Source organism: Callorhinchus milii, unplaced genomic scaffold (genome assembly GCF_018977255.1).
Source record: "Callorhinchus milii isolate IMCB2004 unplaced genomic scaffold, IMCB_Cmil_1.0 Scaffold2, whole genome shotgun sequence".
Classification (NCBI taxonomy): Eukaryota; Metazoa; Chordata; class Chondrichthyes; order Chimaeriformes; family Callorhinchidae; genus Callorhinchus; species Callorhinchus milii.
The window spans coordinates 107,139,178-107,164,236 of record NW_024704743.1 but is presented as its reverse complement, the minus strand read 5'-3'; the positions used below and the strand labels follow the sequence as shown (position 1 = coordinate 107,164,236).

The 25,059-nt window shown below is 40.6% G+C and overlaps 1 protein-coding gene across 1 annotated transcript in view; it reads left to right on the top strand.

Moving 5' to 3' along the window:
* The first annotated feature begins 1,290 nt into the window (after positions 1 to 1,290).
* The window catches only part of nsmaf (neutral sphingomyelinase (N-SMase) activation associated factor), a 48,490-nt gene continuing 24,721 nt past the window's right edge, over positions 1,291 to 25,059 (top strand). Inside the window, exons 1-10 of the mRNA XM_042332626.1 lie at positions 1,291 to 1,391; positions 6,213 to 6,302; positions 10,244 to 10,322; positions 12,015 to 12,082; positions 12,185 to 12,221; positions 16,175 to 16,225; positions 18,223 to 18,294; positions 18,570 to 18,617; positions 18,905 to 18,957; positions 20,631 to 20,760. Of these exons, the coding sequence (XP_042188560.1) occupies positions 1,354 to 1,391; positions 6,213 to 6,302; positions 10,244 to 10,322; positions 12,015 to 12,082; positions 12,185 to 12,221; positions 16,175 to 16,225; positions 18,223 to 18,294; positions 18,570 to 18,617; positions 18,905 to 18,957; positions 20,631 to 20,760 (666 nt within the window). The 5' untranslated portion in view covers positions 1,291 to 1,353. The remainder of the gene's footprint in view (positions 1,392 to 6,212; positions 6,303 to 10,243; positions 10,323 to 12,014; positions 12,083 to 12,184; positions 12,222 to 16,174; positions 16,226 to 18,222; positions 18,295 to 18,569; positions 18,618 to 18,904; positions 18,958 to 20,630; positions 20,761 to 25,059) is intronic.

Here is a 25,059-nt window from a genome sequence, read left to right as displayed (position 1 = left end):
GGATGGTGAGGGGGAGGGGGCTGAGGCCGGGGAGGGGGAGGGGCTGAGGCCTGGGAGGGGGAGGGACTGGGCCGGGGAGGGGGAGGGGCTGAGGCCGGGGAGGGGGAGGGGCTGAGGCCTGGGAGGGGGAGGGACTGGGGCCGGGGAGGGGGAGGGTCTGAGGCCTGGGAGGGGGAGGGACTGGGGCAGGGGAGGGGGAGGGGCTGAGGCCGGGAGGGGGAGGGGCAGGCCGGGAGGGGGAGGGGCTGAGGCCGGGGAGGGGGAGGGTTGAGGCCGGGGAGGGGGGTGGGATGGGAGGGACTGGGGAGGGGAGGGGTTGAGGCCGGGGAGGGGAGGGGCTGAGGCCGGGGAGGGGGAGGGGTGAGGCCGGGGGAGGGGGAGGGGTTGAGGCCGGGGAGGGGGAGGGTTGAAGCCGGGGAGGGGGGTGGGATGGGAGGGACTGGGGAAGGGAAGGGGCTGAGGCCGGGGAGGGGGTGGGAGGGGGGACTGGGGAAGGGGAGGGGCTGAGGCCGGGGAGGGAGGGAGGACTGGGGAAGGGGAGGGGTTGAGGCCGGGGAGGGGAGGGGTTGAAGCCGGGGAGGGGGAGGGTTGAGGCTGGAGAGGAGGGAGGGAGGGACTGGGGAAGGGGAGGGGTTGAGGCCGGGGAGGGGGGAGGGAGGGACTGGGGAAGGGGAGGGGCTGAGGCCGGGGAGGGGGGTGGGAGGGAGGACTGGGGAAGGGGGTTGAGGCCGGGGAGGAGGAGGAGGGACTGGGGAAGGGGAGGGGTTGAGGCCGGGAGGGGGAGGGAGGGAGGGACTGGGGAAGGGGAGGGCTGAGGCGGGGAGGGGAGGGGTTGAAGCCGGGGAGGGGGTGGGATGGAGGGACTGGGAAGGGGAGGGGCTGAGGCGGGGAGGGGAGGGGCTGAGGCCGGGGAGGGGGTGGGATGGGAGGGACTGGGGAAGGGGAGGGGTTGGAGGCGGGGAGGGGGAGGGAGGACTGGGGAAGGGGAGGGGCTGAGGCCGGGGAGGGGAGGGGTGGGAGGGGAGGGACTGGGGAAGGGGGAGGGGTTGAGGCGGGAGGAGGGAGGGAGGGACTGGGGAAGGGGAGGGGTGAGGCCGGGGAGGGGGAGGGAGGGAGGGACTGGGGGAAGGGGAGGGGCTGAGGCCGGGGAGGGGGGGGTGAGCCGGGGAGGGGGTGGGATGGAGGGACTGGGGAAGGGGAGGGGCTGAGGCCGGGGAGGGGGAGGGGCTGAGGCCGGGGAGGGGGGTGGGATGGGAGGGACTGGGGAGGGAGGGGTTGAGGCCGGGGAGGGGGGAGGGGGAGGGGAAGGGGAGGATCGGACAATCTTTGGTGTTTCCATCTCTCGCCGCCGCGATGGCGTTTGTGAAGAAGAGGAAACGTTCCCGGGAAAGGTGGGTATCTTGGGCGAGGCTTTAGGGCAACGGCGAGGCTTCAGGGTGAAAGCAGGCCCGAGGCCCGCAGAGAGAGCGGAGGGTCTGGGGGTGAGGGGGGGGGAGTCCTGGAGGGAGAAAGGAGCAACAGGGTTGGGGGACAGGTGTAGGCCCAGAGGTGTCTCAACCACTGCTGCTGCTGCTGTGTTACGGGTTTGGGCATTGACGTGATCATCCCTTCACATGAGGTAACGTCTCGGAATAAGAGGAATCCTGGATGTGTGTCCAAGTGACGGTCTGGACCCAGGAGTTTGGGTTGTGTGGAAGGTGAAGCCCATTAGTTGGGAATGTAAAGATAGAAATGTGTTTGGTTTCTTCTATTCAATTTGATTGCAGTCTTTAAATTAGCTCAAGTGGAAATCGAGGTCCAGTGGGGCAGTGCTACTTGATCAGTGATTGCCAGCACTGTGTTTGACCACACGGGGAGGGTGGCAGGAAGCCCATACTACTGCCCTGGAATGTGCTCGGCTCCTATTTCTACCATTATCCTCATATGGGCTATGTGGAAATTTCCATTTTGGCCAAATATGGTTGAAGTTCCTTCTTGAGGTTTTGACCTAATCATTGGAATATTACAGTGGTAGTCTTGTTTTCAAATATAAATTACAGTGTGTGTGGCAAGATGTTGGATTTAGTTGCCCTAAGCTGTTAATTCTCTGCAGTATTAAGTATTCCTTATTGTTGCTCTTCCCTCTGAAGTGGGCGAAGTGTTCCCATACATATCTAATATATTTAAGCAATGTTGCATAGGATTTTGAGAAATCCTGGTTATTGTTCCTGGTGTCTCCAGGATGTGAGACAAGTTCTGATGGGCTTGAACCATAGTCTTCTGCCTCAGAGGTGAGAGTGCTACCGACTGAGCCAGGTTGACGCCTGTGTGAAAGCAGTACAGGAAATTATTCCATCTGATCTCCCTCCAGTTTCCCCCACTCTGTTTGGACATCTAAACTGAGCCTGATCTGGCCCTCACAACCATGGGTCCTGTCTCTCCACATTACCTCATAGAATTATAATAATAATAATCCTTGCATTTGATATAGCGCTTTTCACATCTTCTCGACGTCTCAAAACACTTCACAGAATAGACTGTAAAGTGAATTGACTGTATATTTGTGGGCGAAACGCGGCAGCCAATTGTGCACAGCAGTGAGTATCCCACAAACAGTCGTGGATTGAAAATGACCAATTTATTATTGTTTTTTGTTTTGGAGGGATTATTATTAGGCTCGTGGAGTAAGGAAACTTGGTTTCACCCTGCCTGGAATTGAACTCAGGTCTCTCACTTGCAAGGCGAGTGCTCTAACCACTGAGCTACAGGACTCCACAACAGCACTGAAGGAGGCCATTTGGCCCAACATGACTGTACTAGCTGTTTGAAGGAGCTATTTGATTAGTTTCACCAGCCTGCCCTTTCCGTAATAGAAGGAAATTAGTGCTCTACCATGTTGTGTCTTACTTCTGATTGAAAGGGATGAATAGAATTGTTGGTAAGTAATTCAGTAATTTAATGGAAAAAGTTTAGATGCGTTGTTAGCTGGATGCCTGTCAGCTGAATTAGATAATATATTCTGTATCTTACATGGCTAACTTTTCTTAAGCGAAACAAGCAGGTTAATGTTTTTCTACAGAATCTAAATGTACCTTATCGAGTGACATTTATAACTAGAGTCCTATTCCCCATCAGATCAATTTCAAGATTCTCATTACTTTCAAATACCTGCATACCCCTGTGATCTCCCTAGCCACACTGCCTTTGCTCTAATTTGGGCCTTCTACGTATCCCTCACCCACTCTGCTTCACCATTGGCAGGAACACGTTCAACCTCTGGATACCGATCAGAGATGGAACATGAGGTAATCTTTCTCTTTCCTGGCCCAGGAATCTTGCTGAATCCCTTTGCAGTACTCCAGTTGTGTCTTTCTGAGGCTCAACAGCTTAGCCGAGGTCAAAAAGGGCCTTTTCTAGTCTGTAACAGCTTGGTTTCACACTAGCTACCAACTGTGCTCTAAAAGTTATTTTGATCTAAAAGGTGCAAACTGTAAACCAATATAATTGCTTTTCTTGCTGTAAGGCAAGCATGTGTTAAGTCACAACTTGCATTTATATAGCAACAATAACTTGCATTTATATAGCATCTTTTACATGGAGTAGAGCCTTGGAGCACTAGAACCTCTCACTAAGGGAAATTGTTTTCAATGGTGGTATGGGGCACTCAACAAAGGGATAGGGAAGCTGAGCAAACGCACAGGCAAAGAGTTCGGTTATTAGAATGAGTTTTGAGAAGTATGATAGAGGATGTGAGACAAAAGGAAGTGTGTTCAAGAGAATGACGGCACCGTGACTGAAAACTCTGAGTTTATGAAGCAAAGATAATCAGTAGGAGAGTTGAGCAGGTGGTTATTGCAGAGGTTGGTTGGGGAAAAGATGGAGCCGCACTTATAGTATGATTTATTGCTCTGAGGTTTGCTGTTACTGTGGATTTACCCTATTTGCATTGAGGACACTGAATCCACAGGATCAGGCAGCAACTCAAAAACTATATTGTAGGTGTGAATCACCACGTTGTCCTGTTGTTTCCAAAATTATAAATTGCAATGCTGTTTTATGGACATGGTCTTCGCTCGCCAGAAATTAAAGGCAACCAGTTCCATCAAACGAATGGCTGCTGACTCCTGAAGCAGGGAGGAAACCTTCTGGTTATTGCGATCAATGCCGCTGGAGATAGTGCCTTATGTACTGGAGTGCTGCTGCCAGTGGAGTTGTTTGCTGAATATTACGAGGAAGAAATTTTCTCTGCCAATTTTCTTCCTTTCTAGAATGAAATATTTTAACTCTTTTCTCTTCCACTGGGATATCATTCCATGAGCGAGAGACACTGTTCTCTCTAGGTAGCAGGTAGCACTTAACATCATGGAAACAACAAAATTACATTTGTATAGCTCCTTTCAAGTCGGGAGGACGTCCCAAAAGCCCATTTGGCCCATTGTATCTTTGTTGGCTTTTTGAAAGAGAAATCCTTTCAATCCTATTTACATGTCTTTTTCCCCCATACTCAAGTTACTCATTTTTAGTATCCACCTAGTTCCTCCTGAAAGCTAATATGGATCATGCCTCGATCACAGCATTTGGCAGTGCATTGCACATCTGAAAAGCACTTTAAATAAAATCCTCCTACCCTCTTTTCCATTATTAATTAACTTAAATTGATGTCCTCTAGTCACTGACTCAACTAGCGGAAATTATTTTTATCTACTTTATCAAAATGCCTCATAATTTTAAAGACCTCAGTCAGGTCTCCCAGCAACATTTTCTGTTCCAGGGAAAACAGGCCCAATTCCTCAGGTCTTTACTCTTAGATCAAACCATGATCATCCTGGTATGAAACCCTGGGATCATTCTAGAAAATCTCCCTTGAGCCCTCTTTCTATACCCCTGACATCTTTCCTAAAATAGGCAGACAAAACTGAGCACAATGCTCTAACTGATCTATCTAACATTTTATACGAGCTAAACATCATTTCTTTGTTTTTATATTTTATACCTGTAATAATAAAACCTAGAATTTCATTAGCTTTCTTCAGTTTTCTCCTGATATGAAAGGCACTACATAAATTTGTATTATATTGTGCTGCCTTCTCACTGGTAAAGATTTAATATATTTTAACCCCCAAGTCTCTGCTCTTCTACTCCTTTTAAAATTCTACCATTTAGGATACAATTCCCCTTATTCTTCTTTCCAAAATGTATAATTTTACCTTTCTACATTGAATTTCATCTGCCGCTTCTCTGCCCAATCTACCAGTTGGTCTATTTCTGAAGTTGCTTACAATCTTCTTCACTGTTAGCTATGTTGCTTATTTTTTGTGTGCCGTGGTCTACCTGGAGGTTAACTGAACAATAGGCACTTCCAGAACCTTAATCGGGTCATTGGATAGAACATTTTATACCAAACTACATGATTGTAGCTGTAAAAAAAAAACCAGATCATAATCCCTTTTCAAAATGTTAAATTGAGATCCAGCTACCATTTGATTCAGATTGATATTAAGGTATTCTCTTTCTCCCTTTCAAATAAAAGTGCAGGATTTTTCTCCTGGTTGCCCAATTTATATCCCTCCCTTATTCAAATTCCATTCCACCTCCATCATTCACATTACTCGTCTCATTGTTTTGTGGGCATTGCTTCCCATTTCCATCCATAACAAGGTTCGCTTTATTTATTTGTGAAAAACTTTGAAATGTTCTTTTAGATACAAAATGCTGCATAAGAATTTTTTGTTAAAAAAATGTTGGCAGCTAGGATGATTTTATTTTTACTGCTCATTTTGAGGACATGAACATGGTTATTTTGATCCAGTGACCGAATGGTATTTATATACAGTACGTACCTTAGTTACCAAAGATCAGGATACTACACTGATCCGAGTAATAACATCCTATCTTTTTATGCACAATAAGCCATGATACTGAATAAACATATGCACCAAAGTCCTGTAACGTTGAAAATGCTTTTCTGTTGTTCTTGTGTACAGTATATAGTTTACTTCCCTTCATCAAATTATTTTGAGACTTTCCATTTATGCAAAATGTGCTATATCAATGTAAGTTGTGTTCTTTCAGAAGCAGCTGTAACCTACACAGTATTTCATGTGTATCTCCTGGAGAGTTCTCTTAATGCCAAATACACTGTCTTTTTAAAATATTTATATACTGTATATTGTATATATTGTATTTGGAAAAGGTTAAACCGTTTATTACTTCATTTGTTTTTCTTCTAACAGGTTTTCTCTGTTGCTTCTTGACCTGGAGGAGTATTACTTTGATCACCACACATTTTATTATGTGCTTGCCAATGAAAAAGGCGAAAACAGGTATTGTAAAAACCCTGAAAGCCTCGGGAATCATTTACGAAAGTTTTTGTGATGTACAGTTCGTGTTTGTCTTTGGTTTAATATAAATTTAGTGGGCCCAATTAGTTTTCTAATTTTGCCTGTCTGCTCAGCCGGGCTGCTTGGAAAGCCTAAATTGGTTGTGCATGTCTGTAACAGCCGGGTGGGGAGAGATCAGCTTGGCTGTGCCACCCTCTACAGTCAAGTGGCCTGCCAACATCACCATCTAGGTTCACACATGAACAGTGGCCACTTTGACTGGGTACCAGAGGGCAACCGGCGCTCATGCAACCGCACTCCAGCAAGAGAAAGTAAGACAAGGAGCAGAGAGGCATATGTCGTGTAGAAAGAGAATTGGACGTACTAAAAACAGTTAAAAGAAAATAAAGTATTAATCTTTGCCCCAAGTAAGGGTAGATTTGGTCAAAATTGTACCTTAATGATTCTGATCAATTCTTCTCGATGTTCTTCCCTCTTCTGCTTTGAACTGAGAACAGACTCAGGATTGAACATGATTGAATATTGTATGTTCAATGGATCGTTTAAAATAAGAGTAATTCATTAAAAATAATTAAGGGCATCCAAACATTCTCACCACCTTGGGTTCTATCGTTTTTTTCAAAATTGTGTATAATTTATTTTCAGTCATCCTGAATTATTTTAATATTGGCAACTGATTCTTAACACTTTTTTTTATTAAAGTTGTTTTGGATTAGGCTCAGATGTCTTTTGTAACAGGCCTATAGTGTATAAACATTGTAGCATTTTTCCTGTTTCGAGAGCTAACTATATTTCACTATGGGAAAAAGAAAACAATTCATAGTCGCATCAGCAAAACTGCTATGCAATCTGCAGTATACTTACTAAAATCAGAAAATTATTTGATGTACACAGTTAGAATATTCTGTGAGGTGCTTTGACACGCCTCGAAGATGTGATCAGGCCCAATATCAAATGCAAGCATTATTATTATTATTTTCATGTAAATTTTTAATTGCTTTCCCGATCTTCAGTTTGAATGAACACTTGATATGTTCTGTATTATAGGCGTAGTGGTTACCACAACTCACTTGTAGCTTTGGTACTGACTTTGGAGGGCAGTGTCCACTTGGGATGTAAATCGTATTCCATGACTTCTCTATCCATGAAACTAAAGTGTATTTTCTCTCACTGATGACAAAGTAACCACTAACCATATATATATTAATAATAATAATCCTTGCATTTGATATAGCGCTTTTCACGTCGGGAGGACATCCCAGAACACACTGTAAAGTGAATTGACTGTATATTTGTGGGCGGACGCGGCAGCCAATTGCGCACAGCAATATCCCACAAACAGTCGTAGATTGAAAATGACCAATGTATTATTGTTTTTGGTTTTTGGAGGGATTATTATTAGGTGTGTGGAGTAAGGAAACTTGCCCAAGGTTTCGCCCTCTGCCTGGAATTGAACTCAGGTCTCTCGCTTGGAAAGCGAGTGCTCTAACCACTGAGCTACAGGACTCCATGAGCTACAGGACTCTAATATAAAGTATCCAATATAAAGTATCCACTCCAAGATCTTCTATGAGCAATCTACTGCTGTGCTGTGTTCATATTTATAGCTTGACATTTCAATTTTATTTTGAATTGCTTATATCTTCCTCTGTGTGAAGATGGCCATTGTTGTAATGGTTTTGGAAAAAATATATTTTTAGTGAGTCCACATTCAGTGCTGCAGAGTAAGGACAAATGGAGGTTCATTCCTGGCTCTATTCCTTGTCTGTCCATGTTGAACACAACAACAGCAACACAAAATTACATTTGTAGAGCGCCTTTCACGTCGGGAGGACGTCCCAAAGTGCTGAACAGTCAGGTGTCGGGGCCCAAGCATGGGGGAGGGGTGGTGTAGGGGTGAAGGAAGGCAGAGAGGTGGGAGGGAGACCAAAGGCACAGTCGAAGAGGAGGGTCTTAAGACTGGCCTTGAAGGAGGCAAGGGAGGAAGAGAGGTGAAGAGACCATGGGATGGAGTTACAGAGTTTCGGGGCAGAGAGGCTGAAAGCCAGTCACCGATGATAGGGCGGGTCGGGTAGAAGACATGGAGCAGACCGGAGCCCGATGAACGGAGGGAGCGGGCAGGTTGGTAGGGAGTCAGCAAGTCAAAGAAGGGCGGGTGAGGTGGAGGGGGGGGGTGGAAGGAAGAGATATTGAATCGGAGCGTGTGCCTACAGATTCCTTGGTTCTTCTTGAAAAGTGGGTGGGTGGAAGAGGCAGGAATGTGCATCCGACTTCTTGGCTGTTGTTGTCAGTATATGTAGCCAAAGAATAGGGAATGACATTTAAGTTACCCAAGTACACCTATAAAAATATATACAGTGGAAGCGGGTTTAGCCATATGCATTGATATTTTGTCCGACTTAAGAGGTGTCCGAGTTTAACCAAAATACCATTCCCGGCCAGCAGAGGAACGTCTGCGCTTCCTCCCTCCCATTGCCCTTCCCATACGATGGGAAGGGGGCCAAGTAGCTGCGGTGCTGAGGTGATTGACAGCCTTCAGCCGCTTGTGAATGGATGGGCTCCACCCAGTCACAAGCGGCTCAGCTGTCAATCATTTGCGATTTGACTCCTCCCATCTTCTCCCTAGTTCTTTCCCATTCCTCTGAACTCTCGTGAATGGCTGGAGTCTGCTGTCAATCATAATTTGACTCCTCCCTTCTACATCCCCTCGTGGCTGAAGGCTCGACACAGAAGGCCCGAGTGAATACGTGCAGCGGCAACCAATGTAGCATTTTGCCCGGATTAACCAGATTTTTGTCCAAATTAACAGGCATATTTAAAACAGGCAAGAATGCAAATGAATCGGGGCCAGGCGTTTTGTTCGATTTTTCGCTATGTCCGGGATTAACCGGCATCTGGCGAAAGCGGATTCCACTGAATCATAGAATTATACAGCACAGAAGGAGGCCATTTGGCCCATCGTGCCTGTGCCAGCTCTTCGAAAAGAGCTATCCAAGTCAATCCCACTCCCCCGCTCTCTCCCCATAGCCCTGCAAACTTGTCCACTCCAAGTAGTTATCTGCATCTCTCTTAAAAGTTGTTATCGAATCGGCTTCCACCACCCTTTCAGGCAATTCATTCCAGATCCCAGCAACTCGCTATATGAAAACATTTCTCCTCACATCCCCTCTGTTTCTTTTAACAACTATTTTTAAATCAGTATCCTTGGGTTACTGACCCACCCGCCAGTGGAAATGGGTTCGCCACCTGTGAATTTAAATTTACTATAAAAATGTCACAGTCTATTGTTTGCTACATGCTTGTTATAATGGAGTGAAGCTGGATGTAGTGCTGACGATGGTCTTTAACTGGAATGTTTAATGTTCAATTATTTACATATTATTATGTAATAAATGTTTATGTAAGAACTTTGTTCATCTAAATCAACGACAATAATAACTTGCACTTAAATAGAGCCCTTCACACAGGGTAGTGTCCTGGAGTGCTATCTACCAAGGTAAGGTTAACTAGATGTTAATCACACAAAAAAATTAACAGCGTTCAATCAGTTTTCGGATTACATTGCAACTGAACTCTTAATATTAATGGTACTGTGTTACGTCTAGTATTCAAATGTACATTCGTCTTCACTGCTGGTCTGAACTTTGTTATTATTTTTTCCTCAGATCTTTGAGAATATCATTTGAAATGAATAAAAATCCTTTTCAGGAATTATACTTATGGTTGAGATCATTTTGATCTACAGTACATCCACCAGGATAGGCCAGAAAGTAGGTTTCTCCAATAAATGTCGACCATAGTTGGTGGTCGGGTTAATTGGAGGAGATGACTTTCCTAAAGCTTTTTGTCTTGATAGGTTTCTTTAACATCATTTGTGTGACCAAAAACATCACTTATAAATTCATCATTTGTTTTTGTTGCAGAAAAATTAAAGGTTCCCTCAAGATATGTTCTAAATCGTTGATGTTTGAACCTGAACAGATATCAGAACCTGTTATAAAGGTACAATCTGTAGAATTGGTATCACCAGTTAACAGTGGCTGCCTTTGGCTAATCTTGTATAATTGTTGGTGTATGCTACAACATTTAAACGTGTAGGAACTTTCTAACATAACATAGTTTGAAATTCAATGCCCAAAAATGTTAAACAACAACTTGCGTTTATAAAGCACTCTTCATGCAGGTAGTGTCACAGAGCATTTGTAATTGTGAAATGTATGTTTTTTCTTAATTAATTCATAGTTCCCAGAATCATGTGAGTTGTTTTCTAAAAATGCAAATGTTATATTTTATAGTACAATATATGGACCAATCAATATTGTCCTGGGTGCACATGACATAAGATGAAAATTATCTCAGCTGTATGAACAGAAAACTCAATTGAGTTGAGGATTTGTTTCATTTGAAGGGCGATACTTGCTACTATCTCATTGGCATTTTGCACTATATACCTGAGGTTATGCTATGCTTTTCTTGTTTTAACCAGAATTAGCATCTCATGAATAAAAGAGTAAGTTCTAAAGAAGATGTTACTTTTCAAAATGGTAGCAAATTAATTAAAAGATCACTGAAGCTAATATACTGTGGTTCGTTAGACAGGCAATGCAGAAGCTGTGTCATTATTTATTATAATGTTCTACAATGATTTCTACATAAGCACCAATATTTATCAATAATAACAACAAATTGCATTGATATTGCGTCTTTCATGTCAGGAGGAACATCCCAATCAAAAATCATAACTTGCTGTACAAGTAAAGATACCAATGCAAGAAAAATTTAAAGCAATGAAAATGGCCACAAGTGAGGAGAAAGCTTACATGCTGACATTATTCCCTTATCCTTGAGACATTGCAACTAAAACATTACATTATGTTGAGTGATGGTCATGCCCTAGTACCTTCCTACCTTTCTGAACTGCTTCACTACTGTTAAGCGCTCCAAGACACTACCCCGCTTGAAGGACGCTTTATAAATGCTTGTTGTAATGGAAGGAACCCCAATCTTCCTCCTCGAATCCTCTTTCTCCACTTCTTTGGGAATCTTTGTATGTGGTGATTTGTTTATTAACCAAAATTGTCATTTTTTCATAACAAAGAAATTTGAACAAGGCTTTATACGCTGTACTAGAAAGTGCCTTTTGTTATTGACAGTTTTATTAACTGATTTGTTTTGTTAATCACAAGATTAAATTGACGTGTCTGTTATTTGTATAGATATTTTTTCTGCCATTGTTTACTTTTGTCCAATATTGGTATCGATATGATCTGCATTGTAAAACTGAATCTTTAGTAAATATGAATATTTTTAAATGAAAGCAAATTGACTTGAAAGTTACATGCTACTGTAGTTAAGGATGTTTTGTTTGTACAGGATCTATTTACTAGGCACAGTAATTCTTATTAATGGTCAGTTAAATATCCGTTGTTTTTTGGATTCCTGAATAACCTTCTCTTGGACAGCATTACTAAAAGGGTATGCAATATTTCAAGGCTTCAATATTTATTTTTCTAAGAAATAAATGGCTATGTAAATTTTAGATATAAAATGAGAATCTTTGCACCTTTTACAATAAAATCAGACACTAACGATCTATTTATGTAGTGCTTAAATTATGTTTTTCCACTGAATACTAATGTGCTGCTTTTGAATTCAGAACACTGTCAATGTAGACTGACCTTTGAATATTTGCAGTTCTCTTTCAGAGACTGCAGCAGAATTGAAGAGCTGGAGGATAAGCAAAGTAATAATCCCTCTGAAGAGTAAGTTTAGGCTTGTCTGGGGATGATTTTCAATTTCATTTGAGATACGTTGGCAGTAGTGATTTCCTATTTTTTTACTTGAAATAAATTCTGCTTTTACAGAAATTTAGTTTGTGGATTCCGCCTATCCTGCCAGCAGGTAGGGATTTTCAAACTATTAAGCATTTACTTATAATCTAACTTTTAACTGCTTGGGTACTTGAGAAGGATTTTGTATTTGCACATTTAACAGTTGATGTTAAATTTAGGAATAAACTGGTCACACATTATCTCATAAAATGTCGGGACTTAGAATCACATAATCTAAGCTGATACTTCATTGCAGTGCTTGGGACGGGGGTTGTTGCATTGATGGAGGTGCGTCCTTTGGATGCGATGTTCAACCGAGCCCTGTTCAGGTGGATATAAAAGATCCTGTGGTGCTATTTGAAAAGCAAAGGGCTTTCTCCTGGTGTTCTGGCCAACAATCCCTCAAATAAAATTGTTTACTCACTCCATGGCTGTTTGTGGCACGTTGCTGTGCGCAACTTGCTCCCGGGTTTCACTCACTCAATACACAGTCAAACCACTTTACAGTATATCCTGTAAAGCGCTTTGAGAATTCTCAGTGATGTGATAAGCCACTATATCAATTGCAAGGATTATTATTAATATAAAATTAATTTATTTTTACTTATGAAGAGTAGCCAAATAAACCACAAAGATCTTTTGTGCTCCAGTAATATTTAATAAATGTAATAAAATTGATATGCCAGCCGGCTATTGCAGCCTGTAGAGTGAATTCAGATGTGCTTCTTGACATTTTTTTTATCAATAGCAGTCACTTTATGAAATCGTTCATTTTATTTGCTTTACTGTGGAGGTTTCAGAACAACCTTCAAATTTTTTTCAAAAAGCCGTGTCAGAATTGATGTTTTTTTCCCCTTCCTGTTGAGCATTCTTCTGAATTCATTCAGTGTATTTCTAATAACTTATCTTCAATAAATGTAGATGGTCGGTGAAGATTCTCCAGTTAGATCATTGAGATTGAAGTCTAGGTCAGATTTATTATTAGATCTTTTAACGGAACTAGAAGTTTATCTTATAAGCAATAAGAGGCAGAAGTTCAAGGTTATGAAGGGCATTTGTTTCAAAGTTATGAAGACGTTGAAGGTTATGAAGGGCATTTGTTTCAAGGCTGATGGCGGGAAATTGCCGTAAACAACACAGAACCTAGAATTACATCTTTACCCATAAAATAATCCATTAGTTGGACTGGGTTACCAGGAACAGCGGTAGAGACCAGAACACTGAACTCATTTACGAAAATGGCTTGGCGCTGTAATTGAAACAAAGCGGGTTAGTGTTGAGGAAGGATGAAATCAAGTGGTTTGTACATTTCTTATCTGAACCTTGGTAATGATAATAGTAATAATAATCCTTGCATTTGATATAGTGCTTTTCATGTCTTCTAGACGTCTCAAAGCGCTTCACAGAATATGCTGTAAACTGAATTAACTGTATATTTGTGGGCAAAACGTGGCAGCCAATTGCGCACAGCAGTGTCCCACAAACAGTCGTGGATTGAAACTGACCAATTTATTAATTGTTTTGTTTTGGAGGGATTATTATTAGGCGTGTGGAGTAAGGAAACTTGCCCAAGGTTTCGCCCTGCCTGGAATTGAACACAGTGTCTCGCTTGCAAGGCGAGTGCTCTAACCACTGAGCTACAGGACTCCGGTGGAGCAGGAAATTGCTCCTTTTGCCCCACACGCTCTCAGTATTACAGAACTTGATTCTCTTTGATTCTGCCTACTTACTTGTCAGAAGGAAAAATTCTATTTGTGAACTTGTCTGGTCCCTCACTTGTTTTTTTTCACAGAAAAGATACAGCATGTTTCTTGCGATTTAATTGATGAACTCTGAAAATTAAAGGTCTTTGAGTGTCCCATTATACTCAGTAGTGCCTTTGAATATAATGGGAGGTATTCCATTAATTGCATAAGGTTCTTTTGCATAATGGTGATTGGGATTTCAGGCTACTTGGACAAACTATTATCATCTAAGATGCTGTTTGACTTGATCTCTTTCTGGAAGTTGGTGCAACTCTGAATTTAGATTAATGTGAAAACACCATTGCAACTTCCCATGGTCCCTACCCTGAGCACCCTTCCTCATTCTGTCAAAGATTGTTTTAAGGGAGAACTTCAACACTGACAAAAGTTGTACTTCCAATCATAATGCAGAACTACTTGTTCCCTTAAACGGATTTATTTTTGCAGAATGGAACCAAAGTTCTTTTAGAAGTAATTCAGTGGAAGATATATTATCATTATAATCCTTGCATTTGGTAAAGCACCTTTCAGGAGGGAGGACGTCCTAAAGTGCTTCACGTGATTTACTGTAAAGTGGAGTGACTGTTTGTAGGCGAAGGTGTGTTAATAATTCGACAAGTGGTGGTAAGAGTATAGTGTTTATTTTATTAAACAAACAGTAAAGTACAATTAACTTTATGACATACAACACAATAATAATAATAATACAGCACAGATATATGTATCCAGAAGTATCCAGACACTGTTCCATACTCCAGACCAATCAGTACTACTGACGATACAGGGATGACAACACATATCCAAGCATTGTTTTGTACTCCAGACTAAACAGTAGACTTGGGATCACACCTTGACATACACTGGAGAGATCAGCCCCTGGAAATACCCCTCAGAGACAACTGATTCTCGTAATACCAACACTAAACAGGGACTGGCGTCCGGTAAACCCTTGGAACCAACCATACACAGCAATATTCAATCGACAACGGTAACAAATCATGGAGAGTAGCTCTGCTAAACTCAACACACAACCAACTATTAGCCCAGCACTTAACTCGTACTGCCTAACCTGACTTCTGGGTTTCCCTGGACCAACTACTACTATTGTTATTGCTTCTCTGCCTAGCAAACAGAACCAAAACCATATTACCCACTACTCCTCTTTCACTTTTAATGGTCACTTTCTTACTGGAGGTAAATTCCCTCACCCCTGTACGTATACATAGATGCAGTAGAATCAATATCGAAGTGTGCTGACCCTCTACACAAACTCCCAACTATTTCAAAGTTACATCTTTCTTTTATGTGTTTCTAACTCCACTTCCCCTGGTCACAGAGATAGCCCCCACCCTTCGTAGGCTGCTTTGCACAGAGAGAGATATGGACAAGTTCTGGGCAGTCTTCCACAGTCTGCTTTTTTCTCAGCCTTGAGATAGGCAGCTGTCTGAGGCTGCAGCCTTTTCTTTCTGTGGCCCATTGTTCTTAAATCAATGCTCAATAATAATAATAATCCTTGCGTTTGATATAGCCCTTTTCACGTCGGGAGGACGTCCCAAAGCGCTTCACAGAACACACTGTAAAGTGAATTGACTGTATATTTGTGGGCGAACGCGGCAGCCAATTGCGCGCAGCAATGTCCCACAAACAGTCGTAGATTGAAAAAGACCAATTTTTATTATTGTTTTTGGTTTTGGAGGGATTATTATTAGGCGTGTGGAGTAAGGAAACTTGCCCAAGGTTTCGCCCTGCCTGGAATTGAACCCAGGTCTCTCGCTTGCAAAGCGAGTGCGCTCTAACCACTGAGCTACAGGACTCCACATATGAAATGTAATCAGAAACTGACCTCAGCCCGTCCAGCAAAGCTACTTTTAACCATTTAACTATCAAACCTTCTGGAACATTCGATTACTGTTTAAAATATACCAAGGCACCCTGAGGTGATAGTCGGTATATTTCAACAGGTGGCAGCCGAGTTGTTTACAGCAATATCCCACAATCAGCCTTGAAACAGATGACCCATTTTATTTGGAGGATGAACCCTCTTTTTCAAATAGTGTGTGCAGTCTTTGACCTCCACCTGAACAGGCAGACAGGCTGGACCTCAGTTTAATTATATATCAACTTTGATGGATAGAATCACACCACTGAATGTTAAACTACCAGTGAATAAAATCATATTTATATGATTTTACTTTTGAAGTTAGACAATACTGTTCTCATTTTGCACTGTGAATTTTTGCATCTTTTGTCAGTAACTTTGATCTCTTTTTCTTTTTAGATCTGTTTAATCAAAGAACATTGCATAGTGGCTCCATATAAAATTGAAAGGGTAGGTTAATGGTTTTCCCAGTTTATTTTATTTTAATAAAGGATTGAATTTCATATGAATTTCATATCCGAGTCAGACTAATTATAATCATGTTAAAGAAAGAGATGTATTTAACCTCAATTAATGTGTAAATGCCTGCAGCATGGAGACATTGTATTTGGAGTCTGGTTTGCTTATGATTCCTTGCAAGGCATTTTCGTTTGCAAATCAGATCTTATCATAGGATTGTTGCAGTTGCTTTTGAAATTGTTTATAAAAATAATGCCTTTGACTATACGTATTTCTGCATCAAAGTAAAAAGGAACGGACACCAGTCTTTCAAATGTCTCAGTCTGGGATATTACTATAAATTTAGTCCATCTACACATGGTTAAAATAAGTAGAAAATGATAAAGTAGTAAGGATAAGTTGAAGTTAAATTTTAACTTTTCTTGTTTGTTTTTAATATTCAAGTTTTTTTAAGCACATTTTCAAGACTGGAATGAATAACCTTTTTGGCCTCCATGTGTTTTTGTTAAATTGAACCCATTTTATTTTAAATGAAAGGATGAGGTCAAAATGGGCCGAAGGGCTTATTTCATCCAAACCTTTTTTGTGATCTGGTGAACATCTTGACCATCAGCCATTTCACATGACAGGAACCAGTTAGACCAGCTTAGATGAAGAAGTCTAGGGTCACTACAACAACCAATTACATTCTACTTCAGCTCACTTCTCCAGCTATATGACTATATTTATCTTGTATTGATCAAGACTAGAGGCAGCTCATTTCTAGTTTGATAAAATCCAATGTTCCAGTTCTTAGTGGCTACAGTGTGGGGCTATGTGGAAAGTGCTTCACAAACTGTTTACACGGTGAGATTTAAACCTTTCAACAACAACAACAAATTATGTTTGTAAGTCGAGTTACAGACAGCTTCTTTTGTAGGAGAGGATGAAGAGGTGTTGCAAATAACCGCCTTCTATTTTGTTTTGTTACATAATATATCCTGAAAATCTTGTGAATGGGATATATATGAAGGAAATTGAGAACTGAGAAAATTCATGGAACTGACCGAAGAGATTATGTGGAGTGATTTAGTGGGACTGAGTCTGATTTTCTGCATGATGTGGGGACCTGTAATGTAACACTGCTCATCTGCATTTTTGCGCTTTCAATTTGAATGAACAATCCAATACAAATTTACATTTATATAACATGTTTCACACAAAGAGAATGTCCCAAGTTGTTGGACAATCCAGGGTTTGTGCTGGAGCTGGAAGGGGCAGGAGGTTGTGGGGGGCGGGGGAAAGATGGCTGCAATCAAAGATTTTTTTTAAGCACATTGAAGCAGTTGAGGCGGACCTTGAAGGAGGTGAGCGACCGGTCAAGTCAAAGGGATTCCGCAATCGAGTATCAGAGAGTGAGACATTTGAATCCATATTATTTATTGCCATTTCTAAACAACAACAATTTGCATTTATATTGCTTCATGCAGGGTAGCGTCCCAGAGCGCTTGATCTGTAATGCACTTAATTTACCCTGTTGGCCACTTTTTTATTTTAATTTCTCTGTGTAATGGGGAATTAAGATGGGAACACATTTTAGAGGGGAGACAAAGAAGCTGAAAGGGAATAGACTTTTAGCCAAGCACTGATTCAGTGTACTAACTAACTGAAAGAATGAATCAATAGAGATATATAATAATCCAATCGTTAGAGTTGACTCTTATATGCTCAGGTTATTCGTGATCATGGGCACAAATTGTGTGAACAACTGGATGCATGGCTGAAGCTTGCATTTTTTTTAAAAAAAGCACATTTTCTTATGAATACAAAAGAGGAAGTTAACCCCCAGTTATTTTGAGCCTTAAAGCAATAAGTAATTTTCATAAGTGTTCTTGTTCAGCTTTTATTCATTCAGCATTGAAGATCTTATTTTTGTTTGCTAATTTAATGGATGCACTATTGTAAAATAAATTCAATTATTATATAACTTGACCTTGTTTTAAAACCAGGGGAAGAAGGATTATGTCTTCAAGATAGAGAACACTTCAAAAGCACAAGATGCCATACAGAGCTTACTCCAGGTAAAATATTGTGTACTGTAATTTTCTGAGTTGTTTTCTGTAACGTGACATTGTCCAGGGATATGACTCTACCCCACCTCAACACCCCATCACAGGAGTTGTGCCCAAAGTCTAGTGTGCTCTGGGACTAATTATAATTTCCATCTACCTACTGCAGTGTTTATATCAAATATCAAAAATATTATTGGTCAGAATAGCATAATCTCTAGGTGTACATCAAACTTTCTCCTGAAATTGTTACTATATTATATAATATATATATATTCCTTTCATAGCTTCACAGAGCTTCTCAGCTGGACAAGATGGCAGACCAGACTGCTATGGTAAGTGTTTTCTGAACAAAGATGCATTCATTCTCTTCCCATCAGCCCCTCCTATCCAATCCCAGCTCAGAATCCTTATATTTATGTTGAATTGAATTAAATTTCAAAATTGGATGAAAATCAGCCAACGAATTTGCTCTAACCCCCCCCCGGTACAAAGCTTTAATTTTAGCTTATTGCATTTGTCTTATTTGTCATTATAATAATCGTTGCATTTGATATAGCTGACATCTACTTGTGTCTATTCTGTGTAATGACTCCATATATCTGTCTTTGCTATAATTTAGATCACAGCCATCTTGCAGTCTCGATTGGCTCGGACTTCATTTGATAAAAACAGGTAAGATACAGAATATACTTGTTATTACATTGTGGTTGGGATACATAAAATCCCTAGATGCACTATAGTAATATCTGGTTTTACTGTGCGTGCACGCAGCCCTTTGGCTCGCTTTAGCAGCCGGTACCCGCATTAACAACAACAACAAAATTTGATTTATAGAGCGCCTTTCATGTCGGGAGGATGTCCCAAGGCGCTGGACAGTTGGGTCAGGACCCGAGCAGGGGGGAAATGGTCAGGGTGAGGGGAGGGAAGGGAGGGAGCGAGGAGTGGGTAGAGAGTCGAGAAGGGAGCTGAAGGCACGGTCAAAGAGAAAGGTCTTGCGTCTAGCTCACTATGTCACTGCCAGTGCCACTTCCTATATGCCTGAATCAGAAAGTGACATTGCGGGCATCCTGATGATCTGAAGTCGGCTATTTTAGTGCAAAGCAGACCGGTGTGTGTCTGAATGCAAGTGCAGTGAATGATTTACATAGTGCAACCGCATTATTATTAACTTGATGCTATAAAGAAGATTACATTATAACAGTACTGCGCCGTAGTTTTGTTTTAGTAGATAGTAAACTGTGTATGTGATTGGCATGTTAATTGAATGCTGTTATTTGACCTAACTAACAAAAAAAAATTCCATTTTAAATAGTATTGATGCTGCTTCAATAACCACATGTAATGTGTTCCACATGCTGGTAATCCTTTGTGTAAAAAGCATTACTTCTTATCTCGCTTTTTATATTTCCAGTAATGATCTTGAGTTTATGGCCCTTGATGCTGATTCACCAACCAGTGGAAATAATCTCATAATTTACCCTCTCAATCCCTTTCATAATTCTGAACACTTATTAGATCCTGTATGAATCATTTGCCCCAGTGAATCTAGACAAGCTGTTTCAAAGTCTTTTTTCATAACTACAGTATAATCCTTGCATCTTTAGTATTTTCCTCTCAGTGGCCATGATATTTTATATTTGGGTGTGCACAAACAATACTCCAGCTGCAACATAGCCAGTGTCTTGCCAAGAGTAAACAGCAACTCTTTATTTTGTGTTCATTGCTTCTTTATGTAAAACCTAATATTCCTTTTGTGTTTTCCCATCTGCTGTCCCACTTTTAACGATGTGTATTTGATTGTAACCCATATCTTTCCATTTCTCCATATTTGATAGTTTTGCCATTCTGATGGTATTTCCATTCTATAATCCACACCCATCCCCCCCCCCGAAAATATATAATCTATGTTTTACACTTAATTACTCTGAAATTTATTAGCAACACATTTGATCACTCTGCTAAACTTCACTGGGTCTTATATTCTCCATCATTCTTCACAGTTTTCCTTGCCCTGTTTTCTTCATGTATCACATCTTTTCTGGCCTATTCCTGCTTTTCTGTGTTGCTGACTTTTCCTGTTTAAAATTCAATTCCTATAACTCTTTTGTAGAGGTGCTGAGGTGCTACTTTAGTGAAGCTTGTCAAGCGCATAACTTCTAATCTTGGTATGACTTTATCATAATTGCCATCTTCTAATCCTACAAAGTGGGAATTTAATGGCAGTTAAAGCATCTTTTATCTATTTTCTGAATGATCATGTTGGTTTGGATTAATTTGCCTTTAGACTGGGATTTATCTATCCACCTAATTTCATTGTCTGATGGTAACTTTGACACTTCTTATAGATTTCAAAACGTTTCCGAAAGCCTTCATATGGAGTGCGAAGCTGAAATGGTCACTCCTTTGGTCACCAATCCTGGACACGTCTGCATCACAGATCAAAATCTGTATTTCCAGCCTTTAAATGGTTATCCAGTAAGTTATTGTTTTGCTATATCCTGTCTGAAATGCTGTACACTGCCTTGGGACGTCCTCCCAACGTGAAAGGCGCTATACAAATGTAATCTTTTGTTGTATTATATTTATTTTGAAGATTGTGTGTTTTGGGGCAATTAGTTGCCCATTGTTCTGTTAATGAACTTACTAAATATTTTAAAAATCGCACATTTCAAAAGAAATATGTAGAGAATCCTTTCACTGAGCGTCTGATGACACTTAGTTATTTTAGGATATGTTGCAATAAGAATCCTTACATTTGGTGTAAAGCGTCTTTCAACTCAACAGGACGTCTCAAAGTGCTTCACCTGCTATACTGTAAAGTGTAGCAACTATGTGCTTTGTGGGTGAATTTGGCAGTCAATTTTCGCACAGCAGTGTCATGCAAACAAGCATGAAGTGAATGGCGAATTTATTTGGGGGGTTGCTGGCCAAGACAACTGGAGCGAGAAGCTCCATTCTGTTTCCGAATAGAGCCAGGGGACCTTTAACTTCTACTTGAAAAAGCAGACATGGCCTCGATTTAACATCTCATCCAAAGGATTGCATCTCAACAATGCAGCACATCCCAAATACTGCATTGGAGTGTCAGCTTAGACTATATGAGTGAAGCCAAAAGACAAATTAACACAATGACATATTTTTGATCTATGCAACATTAGTTTTAAGAAAAAGTACAAAGGAATTACGTAAAAAAATTTACTATAATTTGAAGCTGACGTTTTTTTAAATATTATCAATTGATAGAGGATCTCCCTTTGTCTGTGCAATTTACAACATATGTACAGTGAAGTTGATGTAACTCAATCATACTTGAAGGAAAATGATAAATAAGTAAACAGTGCTACAGATAATAAACAGTGCTACAGATAATTTTCTTATTGTGCAAATGTTTACTTACTTGGCTGGGTGTTTTAATGTATTTTCTGTTTCTGCTTCATGGTTTTTGGTGTTGAAAATGTTGTAAAATCTTAAGACTTTGAAAAAAAATCATGCGTTCATAGAATTTACAGCATACAGCTATTTATGGTCCATCAAGCCTATCTAATGCTAGCTCCTGTTGTGGTACCTGCTCCTCCATGGAGTTATATTCCCTCCTCCTAGATTTCTTTTTACATAGAATTACATAGAATACACAGAATAGACCAGGCCATTTGGCCCAACTGGTCTATGCCGATGTTTATGCTCCAATGAGCCTCCTGCCCTTCCTCAACTAAGCCTATCAGCATAACCTTCTGTTCCTTTCTCCCTCATACCTATCTACCTTCCCCTTAAATGCATCTATGCTATTCGCCTCAGCTATTACTTGTGGTAGCAAGTTGCACATTCCCACCACTCTCTGGTTAAAGAAGTTTCTTCTAACTCTGCTATTTGATTTATTTGTGACTATTTTATATTGATGGCTCCTGGTTTTGATCTCCCCCACAAGTGGAAACATCTTCTTTATATCTACCCTATCAAAACGTTTCATAATTTTAAAGACCTCTGTTAGGTCACCCTTCACCCTTCTCTTTTCAAGAGACAATAGCTCAAGCTTGTTTAACCTTTCCTGAGAGGTATAATCTTGCAGTTCCGGTATCATCCTTTTAAATCTCCATTGCACCTTCTCCAGTGTCTCTATATCATTTCTTTAATATGGGGACCAAAACTGTTCACAATACTCCAAGTGTGGTCTAATCAAACTTCGATATATGTTTAGCATAACTTCTCTGCTTTTCATTTCAATCCCTCTAGAAATGAACCCCAACGCTTGGTTTGCTTTTTTTTAATGGCCTTATTAACCTGTCTCACTACTTTCAGCGATTTGTGTATCTGTAGCCCTAGATCCCTTTGCTCCTCTACCCCATTTAGATTCTTATTTTCCAGGCAATATGTGACCTCCTTATTCCTCAAAATGTACCACCTCCCACTTATATTGAAATTTATTTGCCAATTAAATGTCCATTCAGCAAGTTTATTAATGTCTTGTAATTTTTTGCAGTCCTCCTCAGTATTAACTACACCTCCCAATTTGGTGTCGTCCACAAATTTTGAATTTGTACTTTCGATTCCCAAGTCCAAATCGATAATGTAAATTGTGAACAACAGTGGTCCCAATACCAACCCTTGTGGAATACCACTTCCCACCTTCTGCCAGTCTGAATAGCTACCCTTTACTCCTACTCTCTGTTTTCTGTCTTGTAGCCAGCTTGCTATCCATTCTACTATTTTTCCCTGACTCCACATGCTCTGACCTTATTCATTAGTCTATTATATGGTACCTTATCGAAAGCCTTTTGGAAATCCAAATATATTACATCTACTGCATTACCCTTGTCTACTCTTTTTGTTATGTCTTCAAAGAATTCAATGAGGAGGGTCAAGCATGACCTTCCTTTTTGAAATCCATAATGATTATTCTTATATTTTCGTTTTCTAGATGTTTTTCTATTACCTCTTTCAAGTAAGGATTCCATTATTTTCCTACCGCCGATGTTAAGCTGACAGATCTATAGTTTCCTGGGCTTTTCTCTCTCTCCCTTTTTAAATATAGGTATAACATTAGCTATCCTCCAGTCCTCTGGTACTACTCCCTTTTCTAATGAATAATTATATATATGCAATAGCCTCTGCTATCTCTTCCCTAGATTTTTAAAATATATGCGGATGCAATCCATCCAAATCAGGGGTTTTATCCTCCCTGAATTTGATCAGTTTATTGCTTATCTCCCCTTTTATTTTAAATGTATTTATATATTTTTTGATCTACTCTTCTACTGTCACGTCTACCTGATCCGTCTTCCTGGTAAATACTGAGGCAAAGTAATTGTTCAATATTTCTGCCATTTCGCTGTGGCTGCCTGTGAGCTTATCTTAGTGGTCCTATTCCTATTTTGATTTTTCTTTTCTTAGTTATATGTCTGTAGAATATTTTACTACTACTTTTTATATTCCTTAATAATTTAGTTTCATAATTCCTCTTTGCCTTCCTAATTGTTATTTTGACTTCTTTGCTAATCTCCTCATATTTATTTCTGTCATGCTCTCCCTTGTTTATGTACTTAGTGAATGCCTCTTTCCTCAATCTCAACTTTGCCCTCATGTTTTTATTCATTCACAGAGTCTCATTATTGTTTAGCTTTATCTTGTTTTTTAGTGGAATATATTTCTCCTGGACTCTATTGATCACCATTTTAAATGTTTCCCGCTGCTGCTCTAGCTCCTTGTTTGCCAATATTGTTTTCCAGTTTATTTTCCCCAAGTTCTGTTCTCATCCCCTCAAAATCAGCTTTTTTTCCAATCTATTACCCTGGTCTTTGTCATTTTCATGTCTTTCTCAATCGTTATCTTAAACCTTATTAAGTTATGGTCCTTATTGCCTAGATGTTCCCCTATTCTTACTTCTCTTATCTGCTCTGGTTCATTTCCCATTAATAAATCCAGTAGTGATTCCGCCCTTGTTGGGCCGCTTACATACTGGGTAAGAAAGGAGTCCTGTACACATTGAAGAAACTCCATTTCCTTATCCCTTATACCTATCTCTTCTAGACAATTTATTTTGGGGTAGTTGAAATCCCCCATGATCGTATGTCTTTTACTCATTTCCCTAATTTGGTTGCTTATTTCTTCCTCTATCTCCCTTCTACTATTAAGTGGTCTGTAGAGTACCCCTATTTGTCTGATCGATCCTTTCTTATCTTTTATCTCTATCCACACAGATTATGTTTCTATTTTATTGATGGCCATATCCCTTTTTTCTACTGCCATGATGTTATCCCTAATAAGTACAACTACTCCACAGCCCTTTTTCCCATCTCTATCCTTTCTAGATATGTTATGCCCTGCAATGTTTAAGTGCCAGACCTGTTTTTTCTGTAGCCATATTTCAGTAATACCTAATACATCTGGTTCCTCACTACGAATTATTGTCTCCAGTTCTCCTGTTTGTCTGACCTATACTCTCATCTCCCATTTCCTTTATATTTGGGCTTATGTCATTTAATTCTGATCCCTCCCCCCATTTTCTACCTTAAAGCCTTTGCCACAGCTCCATTTATCCTTTCTGGTAAGACACCCCCTTCCTGTCCCAGACCTGGTGCCAGTGTCCCATGAAATGGAACCCTTCTTTCCCACACCAATCCTTTAGTCATGTGTTAACTTTCGTAATCTGTTTCTCCCTACTCCATGTTGCACATGACTCAGGTAATAATCCAGAGATTATTAGCCTTGAGATCCAGTCTTTTACCTGTGTTGTTTATCCCAACATGGATCATGACGACTGGATCTGCCCCCTCCCTT